Here is a 25,205-nt window from a genome sequence, read left to right on the forward strand (position 1 = left end):
TCAATCAACACACTTCATCTCAACTCTTGATACCTTCTCCTTTCTCTTCTTCTCCCCTATGAATGCAACATCTTAACACTGTGGCATTATAGCTTCTCAATGTGCAATCCACTTATTCATTTAAAAGTGACTGACTATATACAATTCCTATGTAATCACCATCAAACCCTAATGCAAGAATTCAAATTTTGAATTATTCTCCCTCTGGCATGCACTATTTTTTTATAGGTTGCATGTGTCAATCACAGTATGGGCCAAAATGGAAATTCGCAAGTTTTGCGTGGCTCCTCTTGTCTTCTCTTTGACAAGAATTCAAATTTAATTTATCATGCATGTCTTACTATTGGAGCTTGGTGTGACAACTCCTCCTCCATTCTCTGAGATGTCAAATGAATTTCATATGCCATATTCCATGGACCCAATCATGTGTTTCTTGCATTTTCCCTTTAGCATTGATGATACCTCAATATCACTAGTTGTAGATCATTTTCGAGTCGTCGTTGAGGACTCCTTTTCATCTTGTTTGTTTGGCTACCAGTCTCTACTTCTTGTCCACCTATCTAGACTCATGCTTGATGCCAACTTACACATAGAACACTTTGTCTAAGTATGTTGTGAAGATTACTCATCTTCACCTATCTATTTTCACCATACTCCAGTCTCTTTCTGACTAGGATTGCACTAGTGTTCTTCCTTGCCTCACCAGCCTCCTTTCCTATACCAATTGATACTTCAACATTTTCTTGATAGAAATGATAACTATATTTTGACTGATCTTACCAATAAGCTCTACTAGTTTATAATATTTACTCCTTTGACATTTATGCTAACATTGTTAATATGCATGTGGGGGGGTCATTATATTAGTTTAAATAGGCCACCCTTAAACATCACATACTAAGACAAAAATTAAGCTTAGAAAAATAAAACAACTATGTCCATTTAACACTTGTAGCCTAGTAATCAAGCCTTAATGTTTGATGTTTCAGTCATCTAATTTAAGTATGTAGACTCTAAGTGTTGGATGGACATACAAAATTAATATGCGTTGTGCTTGGGTATAAGGTCCATATGGAAACTAAACAAGGTCACTTGTATGCTTTTTTTGAATGTAAATATTCTCATAAATCAATAGATTTCTTATAACCAAGGATGTGTTGTAAGAATCACAAACAAAACAAAAAAATTTACCAAATGTATAAATAATTTCTATAAAGAGATTAACAAACCAATAAGCATTCATATTCTAAACAATAAGCCAAATCCTTACTCAAAAAAGTTATAAGATATTTTATACTTTTTATGAAAATAATAAAACTCTTATTTACATTTTAACATATAATCCAAACAATACCATTCATCCCATACGTTAAAACCTCCATTTATATATATATATATAAATGTTTTCTTCTAGTACACTTGGTTTCAAAATAAACAATGTTTATTTTGAAAATATAGATTTTAATTAGTTTCTACTTGAAGCTTTTTACTCATATATTTTTGTATTATAGATTCTATTTCTATTCTAAATAGTTTGGTTGCTGGTATGGGCATGCACATTAGTATGTTGATTCCATCAGGCATGTGTTTGGAAGGTTGGGTGAAGAGAAAATAATAAGGTAGTAGAGAACATACATTTTCTGCTTCTCCCCAGCCAAAGTCTACTTCGCTAAATCCTAATCGCCTCCAGTCACTCAATAAAAGTACATTGTCATGATTGATATGACCAGTTAATGTGGGCAAGTATGTCTTTCTTGGCATCAAATATGTTTCATATAATGCCAACTTTGATTTCTTTATCATTTTTACTATCCGCAAAAGAGAGCCATTTATGAGGTCTTGCACAACATCTACTACAATTGCCCTGCCCATGGTATTCCCATAGTAGCCATGTGGAAGTTGAGGATTAATTCCTTTGCTCATATCCACTGCAAATCGAAGCATCACATTTTGATTATGTGGAATTTGAAACGCCCTTGTATTTGCTTGCCAAGCCAATGCTGCAACAACTTCAAATGTGGAGAAAAATTCTTTGCATTCTTCTATAAAGTCTTTTTTAATATGTTTGATTACCTCAAGGTTTATAAAAAATGATGTCTGGACCAATTTCTGGACTATTGGCAGTGAATCTGGTTTGCATGCACTCTCCATAGTTGAATTCAAATTGTAAAAGTTGAGGTGTATCAGATCTTTTTCCTTCAATAACTCTCTATTCCATATTGGTTCTATAGAGGGCTTAACATCTCCCCTGGCCATCTGTCCAAGGCCTTGAAGAAATTGACTTGCTCCTCGTCCATCACATATACTATGATGAAAGTCCACCCCCAAAACAAAACCCCCACATGTAAAACGAGTCACCTACATGAAAGGCACATATATCACATTAATAGAACCATAAAATAAAGATAAATCAATCATTTTTATAAATTTGATATTATTTTCATTGTGGATCTAAAATCATTATAAATATATTTAAAAAGGTGTTCCAAAGAGATTAAACATTAGCTATCAAACTATTATTGGTTATATTTACTAACAAATAATACAACCTTTCGAAAGGATTGAGTTTAATTAATTAAAATTTTGAAGCTTCAATGTGGACTCTCAAGTTGAAACCCAAATTGGACTTCTAACATAGAATTATAAGTTGTGACTCTCTTCTTCTCCCATAATTGGATTCTAATATGGAATTGTAAGTTGTGACTCTCTTCTTCTCCCATAATTGAATTCTAATGTGGAGATGATTTCAAAATATGTAAATTTTGAAGTTGTGAGGGTAGTCTAGAAGGTTGAACGAACTTGATTAAAACATAAAGGTTTCAATATGAAAATTTAAATTCAAATCTTAATAGGACATCTAATACGAAATTCAACATTAGTGACTCTTCATTTCCTATAGTTGAATCCTAATGAAAAGATAGTTTTTAAATATGTAAATTTATACTCTTATAATTGAATTCTAATGAAGAGGTGATTTCTAAATATGTAATGATGTGAACGGGTCCTTGGTCTACTGGTGAGGATGAATGGTTCACCAAGAGCCCACCATGGATCAGGTCTTCCGCGATCGTGCTACAGGTGATTTTGATGGTGTGGATGTCCCTCGATCCTTGACTCTAAACCGAAGAGGCTAGACTCTTCTACAAATAATTTCTAACTTGTATAATTTTATTTCTACAAATAATTTCTAACTTGTATAATTTTATTTTGATATGTAAGAATTACCTGAACAGCTAGAAGATGGGACTTCTCAACATCACCAGACGTACTAAGTGGGAGTGGCAATAGTAGCTGTTGGAATGAGGAATCAACATGGTGGAAATCTGTGAGAAGAGAGAGATTGTTGTCAGCCATGGCTTCCACAAAGAGAACACCTTCGCCTGTGCACTCCACTTGAAGCTCACCATTCACTCTACTTGTAAGCCGCCCAGCAAAAGGAAAATAATATACCAATACCTTGGCCAGAGCTTTCTGAATTATATTCACAGGATCTTGTGAAATACTGTGGTGGGCATTGTAGACCAATAATGAATTGAAAGTAATTCCTCTGAAGAGGTTGTCAATGGAGGAGAGGGAAAGAAAAGCTTTGGGTAATGGAAGAGAGGGAACCACCATGACTGACTCACACCTCTTCACATTCAATTCCTCCATTGTTTTGAATTGGATTATTTGTTCACAAACTTTTGTAGAGAAGGCCATTTTAAAGATAATCAAAACAACTATCATGAAATTTCTATTACTTTCGTTTCCATGGGCTGATCTATAAACATTCATTTTTCAGTTTCATTTGCGTCATTGCTTACGTATATTCAATCATTCAATGTGACTCTTAGTTGTCTTCAAATTTCAGCTAATAACATAAAGAGACTTTGTTTGTACTTAGTCAAATAACGACAAAATAACTCCAAAGTACAGTAGATCTGTTTATAAACAACTCACAAAATCTTGTTTAGTACAATCTTAGATTAGATATCACAGTGTGGATTCCTTTGTTTGCATAGCCAACTACATCGTCTTCTTGTTCGACAACTTCAAATATTGATTTCTCATGGATAATTTCGTATTATGATGTGTATGTTTTCTATATGCAATAGTATAAGTCTGTACCAAATTAATATTTACATATTATTATGATTAGACTTCATTTTTATAATGTTGTAAGAATGCAAAGGACAAGTTAAAGTGCATTCTATTATGGGGATTTAGTTTTTTGGTCAATGTGTGGAGAATAGTTAGAGTTTTACCTATTTGATAGTTGATTATGTGTGATATTGGTATCAGGATTTATGTGTGTAGTTTTTGAGTCAAATTCATTGACCTATATTTAATGACTAGTGATTTAACATGAATCCATTTCTCTTTAGAATAAATGGAACACTTAGCACTCATTGTATCTAGGTGATGCTCGAGACGTCACCCATCCGAGTACTACTCTAGTTTGAGCGTGCTTAACTATGGAGTTTCCTCAATGGTTAAACCCACTCTACTTGCAACCCCATTTGCAAAACCTTCACCAAGCGTTGTGTTTTATTAACCATTCATCAGAAAGCCCCTTAAGCTCATCAATTGATAAGTTTGACTCAAAAACTACACACTTAAATCCTATACCAATATCACAATTTGACTTGTGTAGAAATTGTCTCCTACTTACCAATTGATTATTTATCAATAATTCTAACATCTTTCAAAAGAAAGAGGAAGACGTAAGATTTCTAATCAATTATTTAGATACAATTCTAGTTCCATTCCTTAGATCTTGGTGGATAACACAATTAAAAACATATCATTATCAACCCCATACATGGAACAGTATAAACAATAGGTGCCTTGGAATTAAAGCATTGGTTTTTTATACCATGGGTGTGTGGGTTGTACAGTCAAATAGTCGTTGTATTGATTTCTATATGGTTTTTTTAAGTACTTGTTCATAGGCTAAAATTATTGTAATCAAATTTGTTTAAATGTCTATTATTTGAATTTTCTTAACCAATTCTAAATAATTAAATTTTATGTATACAAATTATTTATTTTTATACTAATATTTACCTACACATTTTTTAAGTTTCTCAATTTGTTTTAATATTTTTCTATCTTTTGATTGGACAATAGCCTCGAGTCTTATACACGCTTTTTAGGAGTACTTCCTAGCGATAATTTTTTAGCTTCCTTCTAAAGCGGAGAATGTATAAAAACATTGTTACCCCACTCTTCTCATAGTTATACACATTTTTTACTGGTGATGTTGATGCATTTAATTAATTTTTTTGTCTTCTACATTGTCCTTTTCATTTCTTTCAATCAATTTTTTTTTTATTACAAATTTGATATTCTCTATCATACTTTTTAATTTTATGTCTAAAGTTTATTTTTTATTAAAAATATTTTTGAATGGAATAAGCATCATAAACTATGTCATTTCTAAGATATACAAATATTTTTCTTCATTCAAATATAATCTAATATTTCATTGATTTAAAGTAAGATTTAATTTTATTATTATTATATCAATTGAAAACTATTTAAATATAAATATTATGATTTTGATTAATTGAAGATTAGCTTAATTTTATTTAAAATTACTTATTGTTAGAATTGTATATTAAAATAAAATTATAATAATTAGAACACATCTAATAATAGAATTAAATTTGTATGCATCTTAATAATATAATTAATTATATAAAACATAATTATAATTAAACAATAACACTAAAGGCAAGTATTGGCCACTGTGTGGCACTTGTTTATTTATTTGAATCAACCCGCTACGTATAGATGTTTAATCAAACCTGATTCAAACATGTGTATAGAGTTAGAATCATGTGGATGATTTTATTTACTTCATATCACCATTCTTATCAATTGTATTCAAATCATTGTACTATAAATTTTCAGTAAGAAAAAAATATAATTATAATTAGTATAAATGTCTTTATTATATTTATCATATAGAATGGAGAAGATAATTTGAAACTATTTTATCTTTTGAAAGTTATTTTATTCTATTTTTGAATTTTTTTTATTAATTATATCCTAGTTTCATTTAGTAAAACTTGCTTCATGGTGGGCTTTATAAAAATATGTCAACTTCAACAATAGACTAAAGGCTCCTTGATGAAGGCAAAAGTTTTATTGTCATAGTCTTGTACAATTTTATTTTATTTGTGTGTGTGTGTGTGTGTGTGTGTGTGTGTGTGTGTGTGTGTGTGTGTGTGTGTGTGTGTGTGTGTGTGTGTGTGTTTGTGTGTTCAAATATATTTTTATAATTATACTAAAGGTTATATTATATTGATAGCTCGTAGGAATTAGTTAAACAAATGTGTTCATTAGAATTTTTTCACAATTAGCAAAACAAAATCAAAACAAAAATATTAACACAAGTTTATTTGTTTTGCCATAAAAATAAGGCCATCTTGAGATTTCATCTAGTTACATATTATTTCTTGTTCTTGGATCCTATGCATTGGCTATTGTAATTTCAACATGACCCCACCTATTTGGTCGAAGGAGAGAATAAAACTTTAGAAGACTAAAAGATAGAGAACATAATTGCTCACTCAAATGATATATAATAGTAGGAAGTCTAAAATGACTGGAGTGTAATCAAATAATTATGGAAATGACAAATTTTCACTCCTACTATCTACTATAGAATATGATGATGATAATCTAAATGAAAGCCCACATTTGCATGACTATTCTAATGTGAGCTACTAAGCCTCAATTGGACATGATACCTCCTAATAGTTTTGATCGTGTGTTGAATATTTGTAGTAAATAATATTTTTAATATTTAAATTTTTCAAATATATACAAAAGTTTTTAAAATTTTAGAACTATTTTATCATGCCCACATCTTAACCATTGAACAAATACCTCCCATCGAATAACCACCAGTGACTTGAAAATGCCATCTCAATGGTAATGAGAGTTTTCAATAAATCATCAAATCTACATAAAACTAATATGCCAAATCATCCATATGAAAATAGGACACTCATCCCATAGCCTTAGGCTTGCTGATAAGTCACCCATGAATTAGGAGGTCCTAAAGAAATATTGATTTAAAAACTCATACCCCACACGTAAAGAAACATACATCTCAATTAATTGGCAAAGCCAATGAACAAAGTCCATAATAATCTGGAGATGAACTATTTTTGGCCTCTTCTTCAAAATTTGGTTATATGATTATGAAGAGTGAAGGGGTTAGGATTTCTAAATCATCAGAAGGCAGTGAGGAGGATAATGACACTAAAGGAGGCAATAGTGATGACAACAATGAAGACCTTTTCTTCCTTCATTTTGTATTTTCCCAAAGCTAGTTGCACCTATGTTTTGCACTTGTGTTGCCTCTATATTTTGGGTGGATGCAGGCTGGGGCTATGAGATGTTGCTTCTTCCTCCTGTGGCCATCAACTTTCTTCATTTGTGTTTGTGCCCTTTTCCATGACTTTTCTCTAGTGGATCAGGTGTGGGGGTGCATGGAGTGATGTAATGTCCCCTTTTGGGAATCACCCCTACTTTGTTTATAGTTCCCAACTTAGGATTTGAGATGCACTTGTAAAGATAAACTTCTAATGCTTTTCTTGATAATTCTCCAATATAATTATTTTATGGTTCTTACTCAATATAACTCTTAATGACATTTTAGAATTTATATTAATCTAATTAATAATTAATTTGTTTCCATTAATCCTCCAACATTTTTACTAGTCCTCAATCTCCCATTTATATTAACTCACTCACACTTTATACTAACTAATGAATTTTCCCTTATTCATTATGCTTAATTTCCACCTTTAATATGTATCAACCTTACTTGTTTTTAGGCTCATGCTCCCACTTATAATGTAGTTTGTTTAAATCATTTACTTTACTTTCACTAATCTCTTAATGCCTTCCCTACCTTTGAAAATTCTTCTTTATCTTCTTTATTAAATCTTATTAATTCTCCCTATTATTTGAACTTCCTCATTGCCCACATATCTAATATCTTATTCCCTTATTTTTCCTAACCTTCATTGGCTAGTTTATATGTGTTGAGATTATGGGTGTTGCACTGAGGAGCACCTAGATGGACGTACAACATGTGAAGATTCTCATGGGATATACTTGATGAGTTGTATAGTAACATTGTTATAATATTTGATGTACTTATTTAATATTGGGGAAAACATTAAATAGCCAATTTTAAATGTGGGGTTAATGGGTTAGGTAGCACATGGTTTTAGCACATGATTTATGTAATACCACTTGGTGGTTTTGTGGGGCTTGCTACTATATAAGCAGTCACCAGGCTAGTTGTAGAGATAAGACAAAAGGGGAAAAGGGGCAAAAAGGAAACTCAAGCAAGACAAAGCTTGACAGGTTATCCAAGAGAGCATTTGTGAAGGTTGGAAGCATGGCATGAGATGTATGGATTCATGCTTGTTCACGTGGATTGTTTGGTTGTGGCTATGGCTTTGAAGGCTTCCATGGTTTTATTGCAATGGTATTTTTGTTGAATAATACATGGTGATGGATGCTTTTGGAGGCTGGGTTTTTTTTTTTCCCCCTCAAAAAGGGTTTCCCAGGGTATATCTTGTGTCACATTTGTGTGGATATGTTGTCTATTCTCTTGCACGTGGATTTCAATTACACGTTCATAGTTCAGATCTATTATGGGTTATGTGGAAATAGTAATGTTTTTTTCTTGCAAGTTTCCTTACAATATGTTTGTCCCCTTCTTTATTTTTCCTAACCTACATTGGCTAACTTATACGTTTGTCCCCAACCTTTATGATCTTAAGGCTTCTTTCATTTTCCTTAATTTTTCCTATATTTAGTGCTCATTTTATGCCTATTACCTTATATCTCCTTTCAAATATTGCCTTCTAGTTTTATTGTTGACTTCCTTAATTTCCACCCATTACCAACTTCTATAATGACTTTATTATCTTATTTAAATCTTTAATTCTCATATTTTTGGTGTTCCCCATGTAATGCATGAAATTTCCATTCTTTATGCCTTCTTAAACTCACATACCCATGGATTATTAGATAAATTTGGGGATGTAGACACCTAAAAACCTTTAGAAAATAAAGTATTTTTTTTTTCTGAAAAAATACCTGATGACATCATCATTTATTAATTAATTAATTAATTAATTTTTATGCCATTAAATCCCTTTATCTTAATTAAAAATATTTAATTAAGGAATCCCTCCCAAAAATGTTTAAATCTTATTTAAACATTATTTCCTTATTTATTAATTATTTAATTAATAAATTGACCAAAAATCCTAAAATAAATAAAAAATTTATTTTTTGCCCAAAACTTGGCCAATTTCCTTAAGACCAATAACCTCTTCCAAAATCTTCTAATCCTTCTTTAATTTTGATTAAAGGCTAATCCCATCATTTCCTACCCCTAATCCCAACTCAAAATATTTAATTAAGATTAAATATTAATCCTCATGTTTATTAAAAAAGTTTTAATAAATATCTCCTCAACCCAAACCCTTGAAATAAATAAAACTTTATTTATTTCCTAAAAATTAATTTATCCTCACCCTAAGAAGTTCTAGACTCTTCTAGAAAGTCTTCATCCTCATCCTAGGAAATTCTAGACTATTCTAGAAAGTCTTTATCCTCATCCAAAGTCTAGACTCTTCTAGAAGATGTCTTTAAACCTAATCCTAATCCCCTCCTAACCTTGTCACATTCCCTAAACATGGGTTAAAACTTACTAACCCAAGCCAAAGTTAACAAATATCTCCTCCTTCACCCACCCTCATTAAATGCCATCCACTTGCCTATCACTAAGCTAATCCTAAACCATCCTAATCCATCCTCTAATCATTTGCACAAGCCTAAGCAAGCTTAGAACCTTCCTAATCAAGCCCAAGTCGAATTTGCTCTCATCACCCTCAAAATATCTCAACCATAAAACTTTATGAAGTCCACTAGATCATAAATGACTCTTACAAGCCCTTTTATTGCTCTTACAAGTCATTATGAGGGTCTTTATGAAGATTTTATCCCTTGAGCCTCCTTTGTTGACTCATCCTTCCCCTTTCCTCCATCCTCTCACCATGTGACATGTGTCACTCCTTGATTGGCTATAAGGAAACACAATCCATGAAGTAAAGTTATAATGCTATTTTGAGAGCCAAATCCATACTAAAGCCATCTATCCACACCAAAAATCCACAATCATCCATTGAAGCCCTTTTTGAAGAATAAAGCTTGAGCATACATCCTATCTATTTAGACAAAGCTACTCAACAAGAGAGCTTCTTATTGAGAGAGCCCATTAATGGCTCATATTCTCAATTAAGAGCTCATCTTAGTCTATCTTGAAGTTTATGAATTTTGTTTAGTTTGTAGAAGCTTTATTTAAATTTGGTTTCTATTAGCATACTAACATTTTCTCATATACAGGGGAAGCCATTTGTTTGGTTCTTAACTCCTTGTTTGTTTGTTGATTATCACCTTTTTCTATTTGCAATGTTTCCATCCTCTTATTTTTGGATGCTTATCTCCCTTATGTGTTTTTATTTTCCAAGACCCTCGACTGACACCTTTATATGTGGTCAAGGGGTGGGACCGCTTGGCTCACATCTTGAATTATGATGCCAAGTAAACTAATAGTTTGATGTTTGTATTCATGTTGGTTAGAGGGATATAAGGTATACTTCATATGGATGTGTTCCTTGAGGGTATTTAATGCCATAGGCTTAATGGCTCAATTATTATTGTGGGTGATTATCTATTGGTCGATTTATTACTATATTTGACTATGCCATAATCTTTACATTTTTATTACTATTATATGTGTTATTTATATTGAATATATTAACAATATATTATATCATTATTATACTAAATATAATTATTAATAATTCATTATTTATAATGGGAGCATGACACTCCACCCTTCCTCCAGCAATGCAACATTATTATGAGTGACTTCTATTGTGTAGTTATTGATGTTAATTAAGAAATTCCTTATGCTTGCCTCATTACAAGAATACACATGGGTGGTGTATGTATGTATGTATGTATGTATGTATGTATGTATGTATGTATGTATATATGTATATCTTAGAAATATATTCTTTAATGCATGAAGATACAAAGCATAGGAAATATGCACATTTATGCACAAAGGCATGGTGTAGACATGAAGCAAACACATTGATGCATTAAGACACAAGGTAGACAATATATGTCTTTATCTCTAAGCCTTGTTGCCTATTAGTGTCCCACACTTGGTCATTTTCTAGGTAGCGTTGGTCGGTCATCACTATGACCAAGCCATCCTAAGAAGGCTAAGCTACACGGACTTGTTTATATTTCACAACATGTTGAACAAGTCAAAGGTTGTTGACCACCCTATATAGAGACCCAGTGATGTAAAGATAATTTATGTTGAGCGAATTAGTACAGGAAGAGACTATAGAAGCTAAGGAACATCATGAATGTTAGTTATGAATGAGGGTCAGGACATTCAATTGCCAAGTAAGCCGATTTTGGCATATGTGTTTGTAATGGCACAAACACTTATGTAAATCATTTTAGCTAACTTCTACATGATATTTTTGGATTATAGATACAGTTAAGGAGCTAATTATTTTTTTGATAGGGGACATCAATCCCTAGAAAGATAGAGTAACCAATTAGAAAAATAAAAGGACTAAGTGGCAAAAGAATGAATTCTAGATCGTTGATTATAATCTAGAACCTTCCACAATTGTCTATTAAGAAGGGATCAAATCCTAAATCATAATGTATGTGAAGGAAGATCGTGAATGCACAAAAAGGCTAAGGACAAAGCAAGGAAGGCTAAGTTTGATAGAGAGATCAGACAGAGAAACTATTGTCACAAAAATTTTGCACCCTTGTCCAAAGTTTTTACCTAATGACAACCTTGTGAAACATGGAAACAACCTCCAAGTTGTGGGACTTGAACAATGAGGTTGTCTCTAGAGAAGGTTGGCTTCCTTTGCTATCAGGGTGCACCTAACTACACTTGGAGAGGAAAAGGGAGAAGGAATGCATAGAAAGAAAATCTACCTATTCTAACCTAAGGGGTGATGCACCAAAATAGAGTGTTCAAACCAATCTCCACCCATACATGCACACTTGAACCATCATGACACTAAAAGATATACACATCCAAACTTGCTTTAATATAGCAATCACATGTGGACCAAAAAATCCAAATAAATGACACAAGAAAGAAGAGAATTCACTTATATATCATTCATAGGCCAAAAGGAGATACAATCATGCAAGATTGTAGATATCCACAATACACTAATGAGAGGCAAATAGGTCTTGCACAATACATCAATGTCTAGAGGAGATAAAGTAGAATGTTATATAGGTCCAGAGGCAAATGGAATTTATAGTGAACTTGTAGAGCAATATCAAGAAAACAGAGAAGAGTCAACCCTTACAAAGATTACAAAATCCGCTTTTATAGCTCAGGCATAACTGAGATATTTTCTATCTTAAACCAAACTCAATCACTACCATTTAAGATTGCAGAGAACAATCATATAGATCTGGAGAAAATATGATCTTGGCATGGATTCAGATGCAAAGAAATTCAATATTTTGCCAAAACTAGAGCCCTGAGAAGATAGAAATGGTGCCATTTAATCATTCTGACCAAGTAGATGGATAAAATGAGAGGTGGTGGAGTGTTTCCTTCATTTACCAGGCATGGCATTCATTTGAGAGTGGTTGGAATTGATCATGAAGATCAGATAGTGCAAGAAGCCCTATCATTCTCATTTTTGGCTTTACAAATCAGCAAGGTCAATAGGTTAAACAAAACCCTACAACCAAGATGAGCCACATGGGCAACTAGTTCTATTTCCTTTTTCCACCTCACAAGGTCTTCATAATTTTGATTGTCTTATCCATCGTAACTACACCACCTTTTCAACTTAACCGCAATGTCACATTACTATCAGCCTTAATTGTGACTACCTTTCTTTCAAACTGGGTCCACAAGGACATGTGGTGATTAGGCGCATTCTCACATTGTCTAAAATCCTTGTAGCTTCAAAATGCGAGAAAGCGATGATTGTCGATCTCTGCAAGATCAATCATCATGGAAGATCCCAGTTATCGCAACGTTTGCTTTTAAAACTTTCGTGCCCACTAGACACCCAACATCCAACTCACCAACACATCAGCCCTAAGTGAATAAAAATGAAGTAATTGGAACAAAATTCCACCTCAACACTTATCTGGCAATTGTCTAGCACTACCTTTTCAACCCTAGCGGCCCACACAATAAAACCTGACCCCACTAATCCACATGGCATGATGTTGCTTCCCTGCATTGTCAAAAACTTTAATAAAATACAAAATGCGGGAAAGCATCAGCCCAATCAAAATCCATCCATATGCACAATCAGCTTGACATGTCAGTTGGTCAAAAAGATGGCCCACAAAAAAGAAGCAAGGCCCCACCTAGGACACATGGAAGAAGGTCACTTCCCTGCATTCATTAAACACTAAGCAATTCCAAAATGTAGGAAAGCGATAGACATAGATCTGTGTGAGATTTGATGGTAAAGAAAGTTGCAGGGCCAAGGAAATAAACTTAGGAAAATACAGAAATATTATAATGCTTTTATTTAATTTATTTTGTATTTCCATTGCATTGGTATTAAAGGTGGGACATGACTATTTAACATTTGAATTCAAATATGGCAATTTCGGCGAGGAAGCAAATTTGGCCAACAACAACCTAGTAGTGAAAGGTAGAAAAGAGCAAATAATATAAGGAGATTAGATTTAGACATTGAAGAGAGAAGATCTATAATCAACTTTGTAACATAAAACTAAAGGATCAGGTATTGAGACAAATGATAACCAGTGTATCACAAAAAATCTCTTAACAATGACCTAGTTAAATCTCTAAATAGAGTGCTTGCTTCATTGTAAGTTTAAATCATTTTTCTATTTACGACCAGCTAGCCCAATAGATCAGATATTAGTTTTAGTCCTCCCTTTCACCAACTCCCTACCCACTCCATTCGGTTGACTTGTCCCCATTGTGCTCAGGCCTAGCAAGGAGATCGAGTAGACGTGCATCCCACTGCCCCCATTCCCATTTGCTCAACACATGTCCTATCACCTTCCCCTTATAGAATAATGACAGGTTGGAGAAACTACTACCATACTATTCTAAATCAAGGTAGACTTATTAGTCTTGTAATGATTTAAATCGAGCAGACCCCTCACAGGGTAGATCATCAGAAGTGATCAAAATTGTAGCCCTAACAAGAAAAATTTGTTGTCACAACAGTGAAGATTTGTGGGTGTCATCCCCACCCCAGTTCTACCTTCACCTTGGAGGGTTTCTAGGTTACCAAAATCTTTGGGTTATGTGTGTACATTTTCATGTTCATGGATTTCATGCATAGTTAGATTCATTTTAGTTTTACAATTCATAATTGTATAATATATTATCTAGATATGAGATGGATAAGGAATGGAAGTACTTAATGTATAATTTTATTCAAGAAGTGAAAAGTTTTATAGATCCTGATTCACACCCCCCCGCCTCTCAGTATCTTGCTTCCCTATAAAGACTTCAAACAATTGGTATCAAAGCTTAGTTCTCTTAAAAGAAGTCTAACATCTTGAGAGTTCAGATCTTGGAGATGGAGGCTTACAAATTGGGAAACATTGTTCAGAATTAGATGATTGACATCCAGATCATATTACAATAACTTGAAGCAGAAAAAGAAGAGTTAAGGAAATCCTTAAAGAAAATGAAAGATATGGTCATTCAACAGAATGACACAACTTATAAAGAAGTAGATACCAAAGGGTTGCTTAACAATGGAAATTCTAATAAAAGTGATGTAGTAATAGCAGACTTATTGGAGAAGAATAGTATTATGAGTGAAGAAGTCAAAGGATTGAAGAGAGGACATGAAATCCAATCAGTAAGACTATGTAAAGTGACTGAATAGAAGAAGAGAGATGAAGAAGAAGAAATACAAATGGCTACTAGACTTAAAGAAAGGTTATCTGATGTGCAAAATATTACAAACTATCAGTTGGACATGACGAATCAATTATTACTTGTAAATCAGGAGTTGAAAAAAAAGGACTCAAAGATTAAAAATCTAAGATCACAAAGTGACCACTTGAGGAATGCATTAAGATCTAAGAAAGAAATTTTGGAGAAGATGAATAAGCCAAGTGAAGCTATAAGGTACTTTGAAGAACTAATAAGATCACCAAGGTCATCTAGTCATACTTATGGTCTTGGACATATTAATCACTCTTCATCTACTAAAGAAGGAGAGTCGTCAAAGAGTGGAGAGCAATGAAATGAAAAGCCTAAAGGTAAACATACAAGTCATCATTGTGGAAAAGCAAGACATGCAACAAATGTTTGCAAAAACAAGAATGGTAAGCAAAATCCTAAACCTAAGTTTACTGGTAATTGCTTTAATTGCAAGAAATAAGAACTTCAATAAAATGAGTGTATGTTGAAGGCAAGTGATATGCCTATTGCACCTAAATTTGAGGGACATTGCTACATCTGTTAGAAATATGGACATAGAGCTCAAGAATGTAGATTCAAAGCCAAATCCAACTGGACATCTAAGAAGCTTAGGTAACTCTTACAATTGGCATTATAACACATGGTATAGTTGTTGTTATTGTGAAGATTATGGTCACATTCCAGAAAATTGTATTAGGAGACATTTTAGAGGCAATTATAAGAAATGGTTGAATGAAAGCTTAGCTTTCTTTAGTTTTCACAAGGTTGGACATGTTAGTAAGAACTGTAGGACCTGACCACCAACACTAAGAAATGAACACATCAAAGGAAAAGGAAAAATTGGCATGGAATAAACAAAGAAGGAGATGACTCAAACTTGGAAAAAGAAAGTAGGAGCTAGAGGTAGTGGATCAAGCGAAGTGGATATCACCCAATCAAATGGATCAGGTGACCACACCACATCCAACTAAGAAAAGGAGGCATGTGAGGAACTATAAGCTTGAAGGATATAATTCACACCAATTCCTAACAATAAATATGATTAAAATTCCATATTAGCATGAATCAAGATGCACTAGGACAAGCCTGTGAGAAGAATTGGACAATGGAATCAATTACACTATTGAGTGTTGGCATTAGTAATACTATCTATATTGACTGAGCATTGCAATATGGACTGAAAGGTTACAACAACCAAGTTGATGTTTTGGCCAAACTAAATGGTATTGATCGAGCTAAGTAATGAAGATCGAGTATTTGAAGGAAAGAAGTGCAAACACATTTGAATGTAAAGGTCAAGATAGTTGTAATGCACCTACTTCAGTACATCGCATCTATTGTAGACCTAATTCAACAGATTGAAGGTATATATCAAATTTTGAAGTTCAATCTCATTTACCAATTGATTTCAATGCACATATGAAATTTAGAGGTGATTTCAATGTAACAACTAGCGAATTACAGCGTGTCATCGACAAGATTTGAAGAACTTATTAAGTAAGGTTTAAGGTGTTGAGTTAAGTTGATTTCAAAATTGTTGAAGTAAATTTGTTTAAACCCTAGTTTCAAAATGTCATCCACTACATCTATATCTAGGAAAGAGATGTTGAAGGAAAGCAACTCACAAATTGGGAGGAATGACCAATGTCCTCTGCCCAAATTCACGGTGTACCTTAATATTGTGATGACTAGAGATGCATTTGGTGCCCTGATATCGATTCCATTGAGAGTCACCCTACTGAAATTAAATTCCTACTTAGCCTTGGAACATGTCTTACCTCATGTAGTAGCCAATGATTCCAATTCTACAACTTAATCATAATTTTTCCCTTTCCAACAATCTAACAAGGTTCATTATCCCCCAAATAAACAAGCCCAAAATCCCCTTGGACATAACCAATGAAATAACCTATATGAGGTGTAGCATGAAATAAAGCACCAAAATCTAAAACCCATGAATCATCAACTCTTTCTAAAGATAGAGGCAAAGCATCCTCTTTGGATTTTTTATTTACCACATTTGCCTCCTTGTTCCCTTTTGGTTTATCTCCTTCATTGTTCTTTCAAGTCTAGCAATATTTCTTCTTATGCCCTTTTTTACCATAGTACCAACAATCTCTTGGTCCTTTGGATTGAGACCTCTTCCCCTTTGACTTTCCTCTTGATTTCCCACAATTTTTGGAATTGTTTCCTCTCTCATTCCTTCTGCCTCTGCTTTGTGTGTTCAAATCACTTCCTAATGTAGATCCAACTAAGGGTTTCCTATGATTTTCCTCACTCAAAATAACACCAATTACATCATCATATTTTAGGTTATGAGATCTAGAAATAGAATTACTCATAGCCATTACCAAGCCATTCTATCTTTTAGGCAAAGAACACAAAATCAAGAGAGCCCTAATTTCTTCATCAAAATTAATACCCACAGAAGATAACTGACTACTAATAGTATTAAACTCATTTAAATGATCTACAACATATCCACCTTCTGCCATTTTCATATTAAATAAATGCTTCATGAGAAATACCTTGTTTGAAGCGGAGGGCTTTTCATACAATTTTGCTAGGGTTTCCATCAACTCTTCCATTGTCTTCTCTTTTTTAATGTGAAATGTCATTGATGCTACCAAGCATAACTGAATACTTCTAACTACCTTTCTATCTAAAATCTCTCATTCCTCATTTGTTATAGTTCCCTGGTTTTTCATTTTTCCTTCCAGCGGCTTCCATAAATCCTTCTGATAGAGATAGTCCTCCATTTGCATCTTTCATAACTGAAAATTTTGCCCATTAAAATTGTCAACCATTGATTTACCCTTGCCTTCCATCACTCCCACTTAATCGTGAGACCTTCCTATAGAGGATCGCCAAAAAAAAATGACAATGATCTGGCCAAAAAAAAGGACAACTGTCTGGCTCTAATACCACTTGTTAGGATTAACCTCAGATAGAAATAATAATTACATGCAAATATAACCAATATCAAAAAATAATAGATCGCACATAAGAGAACACAAGACACCAAGATTTAATGTTGGGCTACATCCACCAACAACAAGTCCAATATTATTATGATCCAGTAGTTACAACCTTATTATAATTTGTAATCCCTTATAGCTCAATACCACCACAAGAATAGATGAAAATCCCTAACCCTGAGCCTTTTTATACAATTATTTTTCGCTTACAAAATTAGGGCTAGAATAATAGAAAAATAGTAGTCGACACTTTTTACAATATAAGGTCATTTTAGATTCCAGTGGGGCCTAAAAACCCCTACAAGAGCATTGCCCCTTGACCCCACCTTGTACTGTGACAAGGAGCACACCTGGGGCATTTCTCCAGGACCCTGTAGGGGCACTACCCCTTGACCTCATGCCCCATAGAAATAATCTTGAGGGAAACTACCCCAAATAAACCTCTGAGTCTGATTAGGCTCCACATCACAATAGTTCCTAGCATTAAAGTAATGTAAAGCCATATCTACATAAATTAAGATGCATTGAAAACTATTAAAAGTAAGAAATCAGTAAGTATCGAGCATCAGTGATATAGTCCATATTGACCAAGCTTTGCAGAATAGACTAAGTAATCAAGAAAGCTTGCATACTGACTGAGTGAAATGGTTATGACTGAGAGAATAACCTTGGCCAAACTAAAGTGTAGACTAAGTTAGTTTTCATACACTATCTGAGTATGAAGACATTAATTGCATACCTAAAATGAAAAATTGTAGGTATTTATCAAATTTGGACATTCATTTTTTTCTCACCAAGCAATTAGAGAGCTCATGAGAAGATTTAAAGGTGATAAAAGTCATTTTAGCGAGAAAAGCAAAGAATTTCAGCAAGTTATACAAAAAATTGTTAAGTATTACTCTTAGTGTCAAGTAAAGTATTTAGTGACAATTTTAAAAAGCTTTTGTTTAAAACCCTAGTTCACAATGGCCTCTAAAAATGAAATGGTAAAGGATAGCAGTGAAAAAATCATTAGGAATGATCACGAACCTCCACCAAATTTCAAAGATTTAGTTAACATTGAAACCCCTATTGATGGTGTTGGAGGATTGTTATCAATTCCACCCAGTCTTGACTATTTAAGATATTAGATCATGCTATAGATTTAAGATTGGAGAGATTGGAGATTTTGAAATAAGAGAAACATATGATAAGCTATGCAGTGATGAGATTCTGAAAGATGAATTCAAGATTGTTGTTGACAAAAGTCTTACCTGTCCCCTAGGTTTTCCTATTGTTTTCAAGATCGAATGGATCAAGATCGTTCTCAATCGAGTGCATAACAAGAAAATATGGTTGAAAGGGGTACCAATAAAGATAAACAAGGAAATCATTCTAAGGGTAACTAGATACCCTACATTGGATCGACCGAAGAGCATAAGGAGCAAAACCAAGAATGTGGTTAAAATTTTGACCAAGGTGAAGTGGAATGGTCATGGAATGTCAATACATAGTATTGAGGATCCAATAATTAAATTTTTTGTTTGTGTGATTTCACATAAGTTTTATAAATAGAGAAGATTGAACACCATACCTTGTAGGTTCCTCTAACAACAGGTTTCAATTTGGCATAAGAGGAAAAACATCGTTCGCATTCGCTAGATCGGTCAGTGTTATTGTAACAATAACAATTTGTATTAATTCAATTGGGGTGTGCCCCTTTTATGCTGTAATAATAAAGAACTATGGTCTTAGGCTAGACTGGAGGTTTTCTTCTCCATTCTTTCCTAGTAGTGCCCGTTTGAACAGAGATACTATGATGTATTTTATTTAATTTTAATTAATATAATCAAGGCCTCGGCCGTTTACCGATCAAAAAAAAATGATATAATCTATTATCAATAAAATAAAATTTAAAAATAAATAATAATTACATAATTTAATAAAATTACAATGGATGAATAAATAAATAAAATTAACTACAACAAATAATATTGTAAGAAGTATGTTACCTTTCTAAATGAGATTTAATGAAAACTTGTAATAAACTTAAAATAAATAAGTAAATAATATACTATAAAATTATATAATTTAATGAAATCTAATAAAAGGTCAAGAGATATTTGACAAAAAGTTGAGACTCCTTCAAAATAAGATATAAATGGGAGGAGAGTTATTTAGAAAGAGGAAGGAAGAGGAGGAGGAGATAAGAGTAGGATTAATGGAAGATGAAAGAAATCAGGAAAAAGTAGAGGACTTTTTCAAAAGGTTGCAATGATGAAAGGATGTGACTCTTTGAAAAAGGCATAATTATGAAGTGTTTTGACTTTTAAAAAGGATTGTAATTATGAAGGGTTGTGATTTTTTTAGAAGGGTGTAGATGATAGATAAAAAAAATATTTATACATCACCATTGAATAATAGAAAAGAAGGAGAATTATATTAAAATAAGAAAATAGAGTAAGATAATAAAAGAGATAATTGCACGCCTCTTGACATATTTATAAGGAAGTTCTAAAAGATGTTAAAGGCATCATAATTGCATACCTCTGGGCATATATTCAACATATGCTCATGTGATAAGGTCTTAGATAGGAATGTCCCTTCCAAGAAGAACCTTAGGGGGTGCACTCTAGAGAAGATGGTGAAATAATCAAGGATGGTTCTAAAATTGATATTATATCGTTCAAAATCTTGGATATCCTCAAGAAGGTTAGGGCTCCCAATTTGGAGATGTCTTTAAGGCTTGGGATTAGGATAGAAGGTAGAATATTATAGTTAGACTTGTTATTATTTAATTCTAATATTTATTTTGTAGTTATTACTTATCTCAAGATAACATTAATAGCGAGGATATTATAGTGGTATTAGAACATGATCATGTCATCCTAAAGGGTCAAAAAGGATATATAAAAAATAATTCACATGAAAGAATAACGTGGAAAACTAATGAGAAATGGAAGAGGTTTAATTGTAGCCATAACAAGAACCTAATAATTTGGACTAAAAGATGTACATCTTTCAAATCATAAGAAGAAAATATCTAATTGCTTGAGGACAAGCAATTTAAGGAAGGGCAAACTGTCATGTCCCCATTTTAAGATATAATTTTAATAATAATTAAATAATAAATTATTATTCAATAAATTATGATAATAAAAACATATATTAAGATTAAAAGCAAAATATAAAAATAATAAATAAAAATAATATTATATTATATATATAATATAAGTAATAACATGTGTTATAATCTATTACCAATAAGTGGATATGTATTTATTGCTAAGGGATATTTTTAAGAAGGTATTCATGGTTTATGAAAGTAATACCATGGTATTTGAGAATATAGGGATAAGCATCTATTAGCCCAATGAACTTCCTAAACTTCTGCAACATAGAATTATAAGTTGTGACTCTCTTCTTCTCCCATAATTGGATTCTAATATGGAATTGTAAGTTGTGACTCTCTTCTTCTCCCATAATTGAATTCTAATGTGGAGATGATTTCAAAATATGTAGATTTTGAAGTTGCGAGGGTAGTCTAGAAGGTTGAACGAACTTGATTAAAACATAAAGGTTTCAATATGAAAATTTAAATTCAAATCTTAATAGGACATCTAATACGAAATTCAACATTAGTGACTCTTCATTTCCTATAGTTGAATCCTAATGAAAAGATAGTTTTTAAATATGTAAATTTATACTCTTATAATTGAATTCTAATGAAGAGGTGATTTCTAAATATGTAATAATGTGAACGGGCTCTTGGTCTACTGGTGAGGATGAATGGTTCACCAAGAGCCCACCAAGGATTAGATCTTCTGCGATCGTGCTGTGTGGATGTCCCTCGATCCTTAGCTCTAAACCGAAGAGGCTAGACTTTTCTACAAATAATTTCTAACTTGTATAATTTTATTTTGATATGTAAGAATTACCTGAACAGCTAGAAGATGGGACTTCTCAACATCACCAGACGTACTAAGTGGGAGTGGCAATAGTAGCTGTTGGAATGAGGAATCAACATGCTGGAAATCTGTGAGAAGAGAGAGATTGTTGTCAGCCTTGGCTTCCACAAAGAGAACACCTTCGCCTGTGCACTCCACTTGAAGCTCACCATTCACTCTACTTGTAAGCCGCCCAGCAAAAGGAAAATAATATACCAATACCTTGGCCAGAGCTTTCTGAATTATATTCACAGGATCTTGTGAAATACTGTGGTGGGCATTGTAGACCAATAATGAATTGAAAGTAATTCCTCTGAAGAGGTTGTCAATGGAGGAGAGGGAAAGAAAAGCTTTGGGTAATGGCAGAGAGGGAACCACCATGACTGCCTCACACCTCTTCACATTCAATTCCTCCATTGTTTTGAATTGGATTATTTGTTCACAAACTTTTGTAGAGAAGGCCATTTTAAAGATAATCAAAACAACTATCATGAAATTTCTATTACTTTCGTTTCCATGGGCTGATCTATAAACATTCATTTTTCAGTTTCATTTGCGTCATTGCTTACGTATATTCAATCATTCAATGTGACTCTTAGTTGTCTTCAAATTTCAGCTAATAACATAAAGAGACTTTGTTTGTACTTAGTCAAATAACGACTAAATAACTCCAAAGTACAGTAGATCTGTTTATAAACAACTCACAAAATCTTGTTTAGTACAATCTTAGATTAGATGTCACAGTGTGGATTCCTTTGTTTGCATAGCCAACTACATTGTCTTCTTGTTCGACAACTTCAAATATTGATTTCTCATGGATAATTTCGTATTATGATGTGTATGTTTTCTATATGCAATAGTATAAGTCTGTACCAAATTAATATTTACATATTATTATGATTAGACTTCATTTTTATAATGTTGTAAGAATGCAAAGGACAAGTTAAAGTGCATTCTATTATGGGGATTTAGTTTTTTGGTCAATGTGTGGAGAATAGTTAGAGTTTTACCTATTTGATAGTTGATTATTTGTGATATTGGTATCAGGATTTATGTGTGTAGTTTTTGAGTCAAACTCATTGACCCATATTTCATGAGTAGTGATTTAACATGAATCCATCTCTCTTTAGAATAAATGGAACACTTAGCACTCATTGTATTTAGGTGATGCTCGAGAGGTCACCCATCCGAGTACTACTCTAGTTTGAGCATGCTTAACTATGGAGTTTCCTCAATGGTTAAACCCACTCTGCTTGCAAACCCATTTGCAAAACCTTCACCAAGTGTTGTGTTTTATTAACCATTCATCATAAAGCCCCTTAAGCTCATCAATTGATAAGTTTGACTCAAAAAATACACACTTAAATCCTATACCAATATTACAATTTGACTTGTGTAAAGATTGTCTCCTACTTACCAGTTGATTATTTATCAATAATTCTAATATCTTTCAACAGAAAGAGGAAGATGTAAGATTTCTAATCAATTATTTAGATAGAATTCTAGTTCCATTCCTTAGATCTTGGTGGATAACACAATTAAAAACATATCATTATCAACCCCATACATGGCACAATTAATTAATATACCATTATCAACCTTATTACTTTTGAAATAGCACAACTTTTTGAAGGTTCTGTTATATGCAATCAGATCCGTCGTTTGATAACCTCTATCCAATTATTGGCCACTTGTGTAGAAGCAGCCTTTTAATAGATGTAAAGAGGCAGCACATTGTTTACAATGGATCTGTTTACATTGTTGATCGATACAAAGATCAAAAGGTATTTCAGAGCTTGTGGATGTCGGCTGAATTAGATTCACACTTTTTACTGAATTCCTTAATAAAAGAGAATACAACGGAACAGTATAAACAATCGGTGCCTCGGAATTAAAGCATTGGTTTTTTATACCATGGGTGTGTGGGTTGTACAGTCAAATAGTCGTTGTATTGATTTCTATATGTTTTTTTAAGTACTTGTTCATAGGCTAAAATTATTGTAATCAAATTTGTTTAAATGTCTATTATTTGAATTTTCTTAACCAATTCTAAATAATTAAATTTTATGTATACAAATTATTTATTTTTATACTAATGTTTACATACACATTTTTTAAGTTTCTCAATTTGTTTTAATATTTTTCTATCTTTTGATTGGACAATAGCTTGGAGTCTTATACACGCTTTTTAAGAGTACTTCCTAGCGATAATTTTTTAGCTTCCTTCTAAAGCGGAGAATGTATAAAAACATTGTTACCCCACTCTTCTCATAGTTATACACATTTTTTATTGGTGATGTTGATGCATTTAATTAATTTTTTTGTCTTCTACATTGTCCTTTTCATTTCTTTCAATCAAAATTTTTTTTTTTATTACAAATTTGATATTCTCTATCATACTTTTTAATTTTATGTCTAAAATTTATTTTTTATTAAAAATATTTTTGAATGGAATAAGCATCATAAACTATGTCATTTCTAAGATATACAAATATTTTTCTTCATTCAAATATAATCCAATATTTCATTGATTTAAAGTAAGATTTAATTTTATTATTATTATATCAATTGAAAACTATTTAAATATAAATATTATGATTTTGATTAATTGAAGATTAGCTTAATTTTATTTAAAATTACTTATTGTTAGAATTGTATATTAAAATAAAATTATAATAATTAGAACACATCTAATAATAGAATTAAATTTGTATGCATCTTAATAATATAATTAATTATATAAACTATAATTATAATTAAACAATAACACTAAAGGCAAGTATTGGCCACTATGTGGCACTTGTTTATTTATTGGAATCAACCCGCTATGTATAGATGTCTAATCAAACCTGATTCAAACATGTGTATAGAGTTAGAATCATGTGGATGATTTTATTTACTTCATATCACCATTCTTATCAATTGTATTCAAATCATTGTACTATAAATTTTCAGTAAGAAAAAAATATAATTATAATTAGTATAAATGTCTTTATTATATTTATCATATAGAATGGAGAAGATAATTTGAAACTATTTTATCTTTTGAAAGTTATTTTATTCTATTTTTGAATTTTTTTTTATTAATTATATCCTAGTTTCATTTAGTAAAACTTGCTTCATGGTGGGCTTTATAAAAATATGTCAACTTCAACAATAGACTAAAGGCTCCTTGATGAAGGCAAAAGTTTTATTGTCATAGTCTTGTACTAATTTATTTTATTTGTGTGTGTGTGTGTGTGTGTGTGTGTGTGTGTGTGTGTGTGTGTGTGT

At 32.4% G+C, this 25,205-nt stretch overlaps 1 protein-coding gene across 1 annotated transcript; it reads right to left on the reverse strand.

Moving 5' to 3' along the window:
• Positions 1 to 1,461: 1,461 nt before the first annotated feature.
• LOC149549430 (taxadien-5-alpha-ol O-acetyltransferase-like) lies at positions 1,462 to 22,349 on the reverse strand. Its single transcript, XM_089794314.1, has 4 exons — positions 21,924 to 22,349; positions 13,293 to 13,337; positions 3,226 to 3,645; positions 1,462 to 2,358 (listed from the first exon to the last, which is right to left on the reverse strand). The coding sequence occupies exons 1-4, from the start codon at positions 22,347 to 22,349 to the stop codon at positions 1,462 to 1,464; spliced, it is 1,788 nt and encodes a 595-aa protein (XP_089650440.1).
• Between the last annotated feature and the right edge of the window lie 2,856 nt (positions 22,350 to 25,205).

This window comes from Cupressus sempervirens, chromosome 7 (genome assembly GCF_028749045.1).
Source record: "Cupressus sempervirens isolate cs-2001-9-10 chromosome 7, ASM2874904v1, whole genome shotgun sequence".
NCBI classification, from domain to species: Eukaryota; Viridiplantae; Streptophyta; class Pinopsida; order Cupressales; family Cupressaceae; genus Cupressus; species Cupressus sempervirens.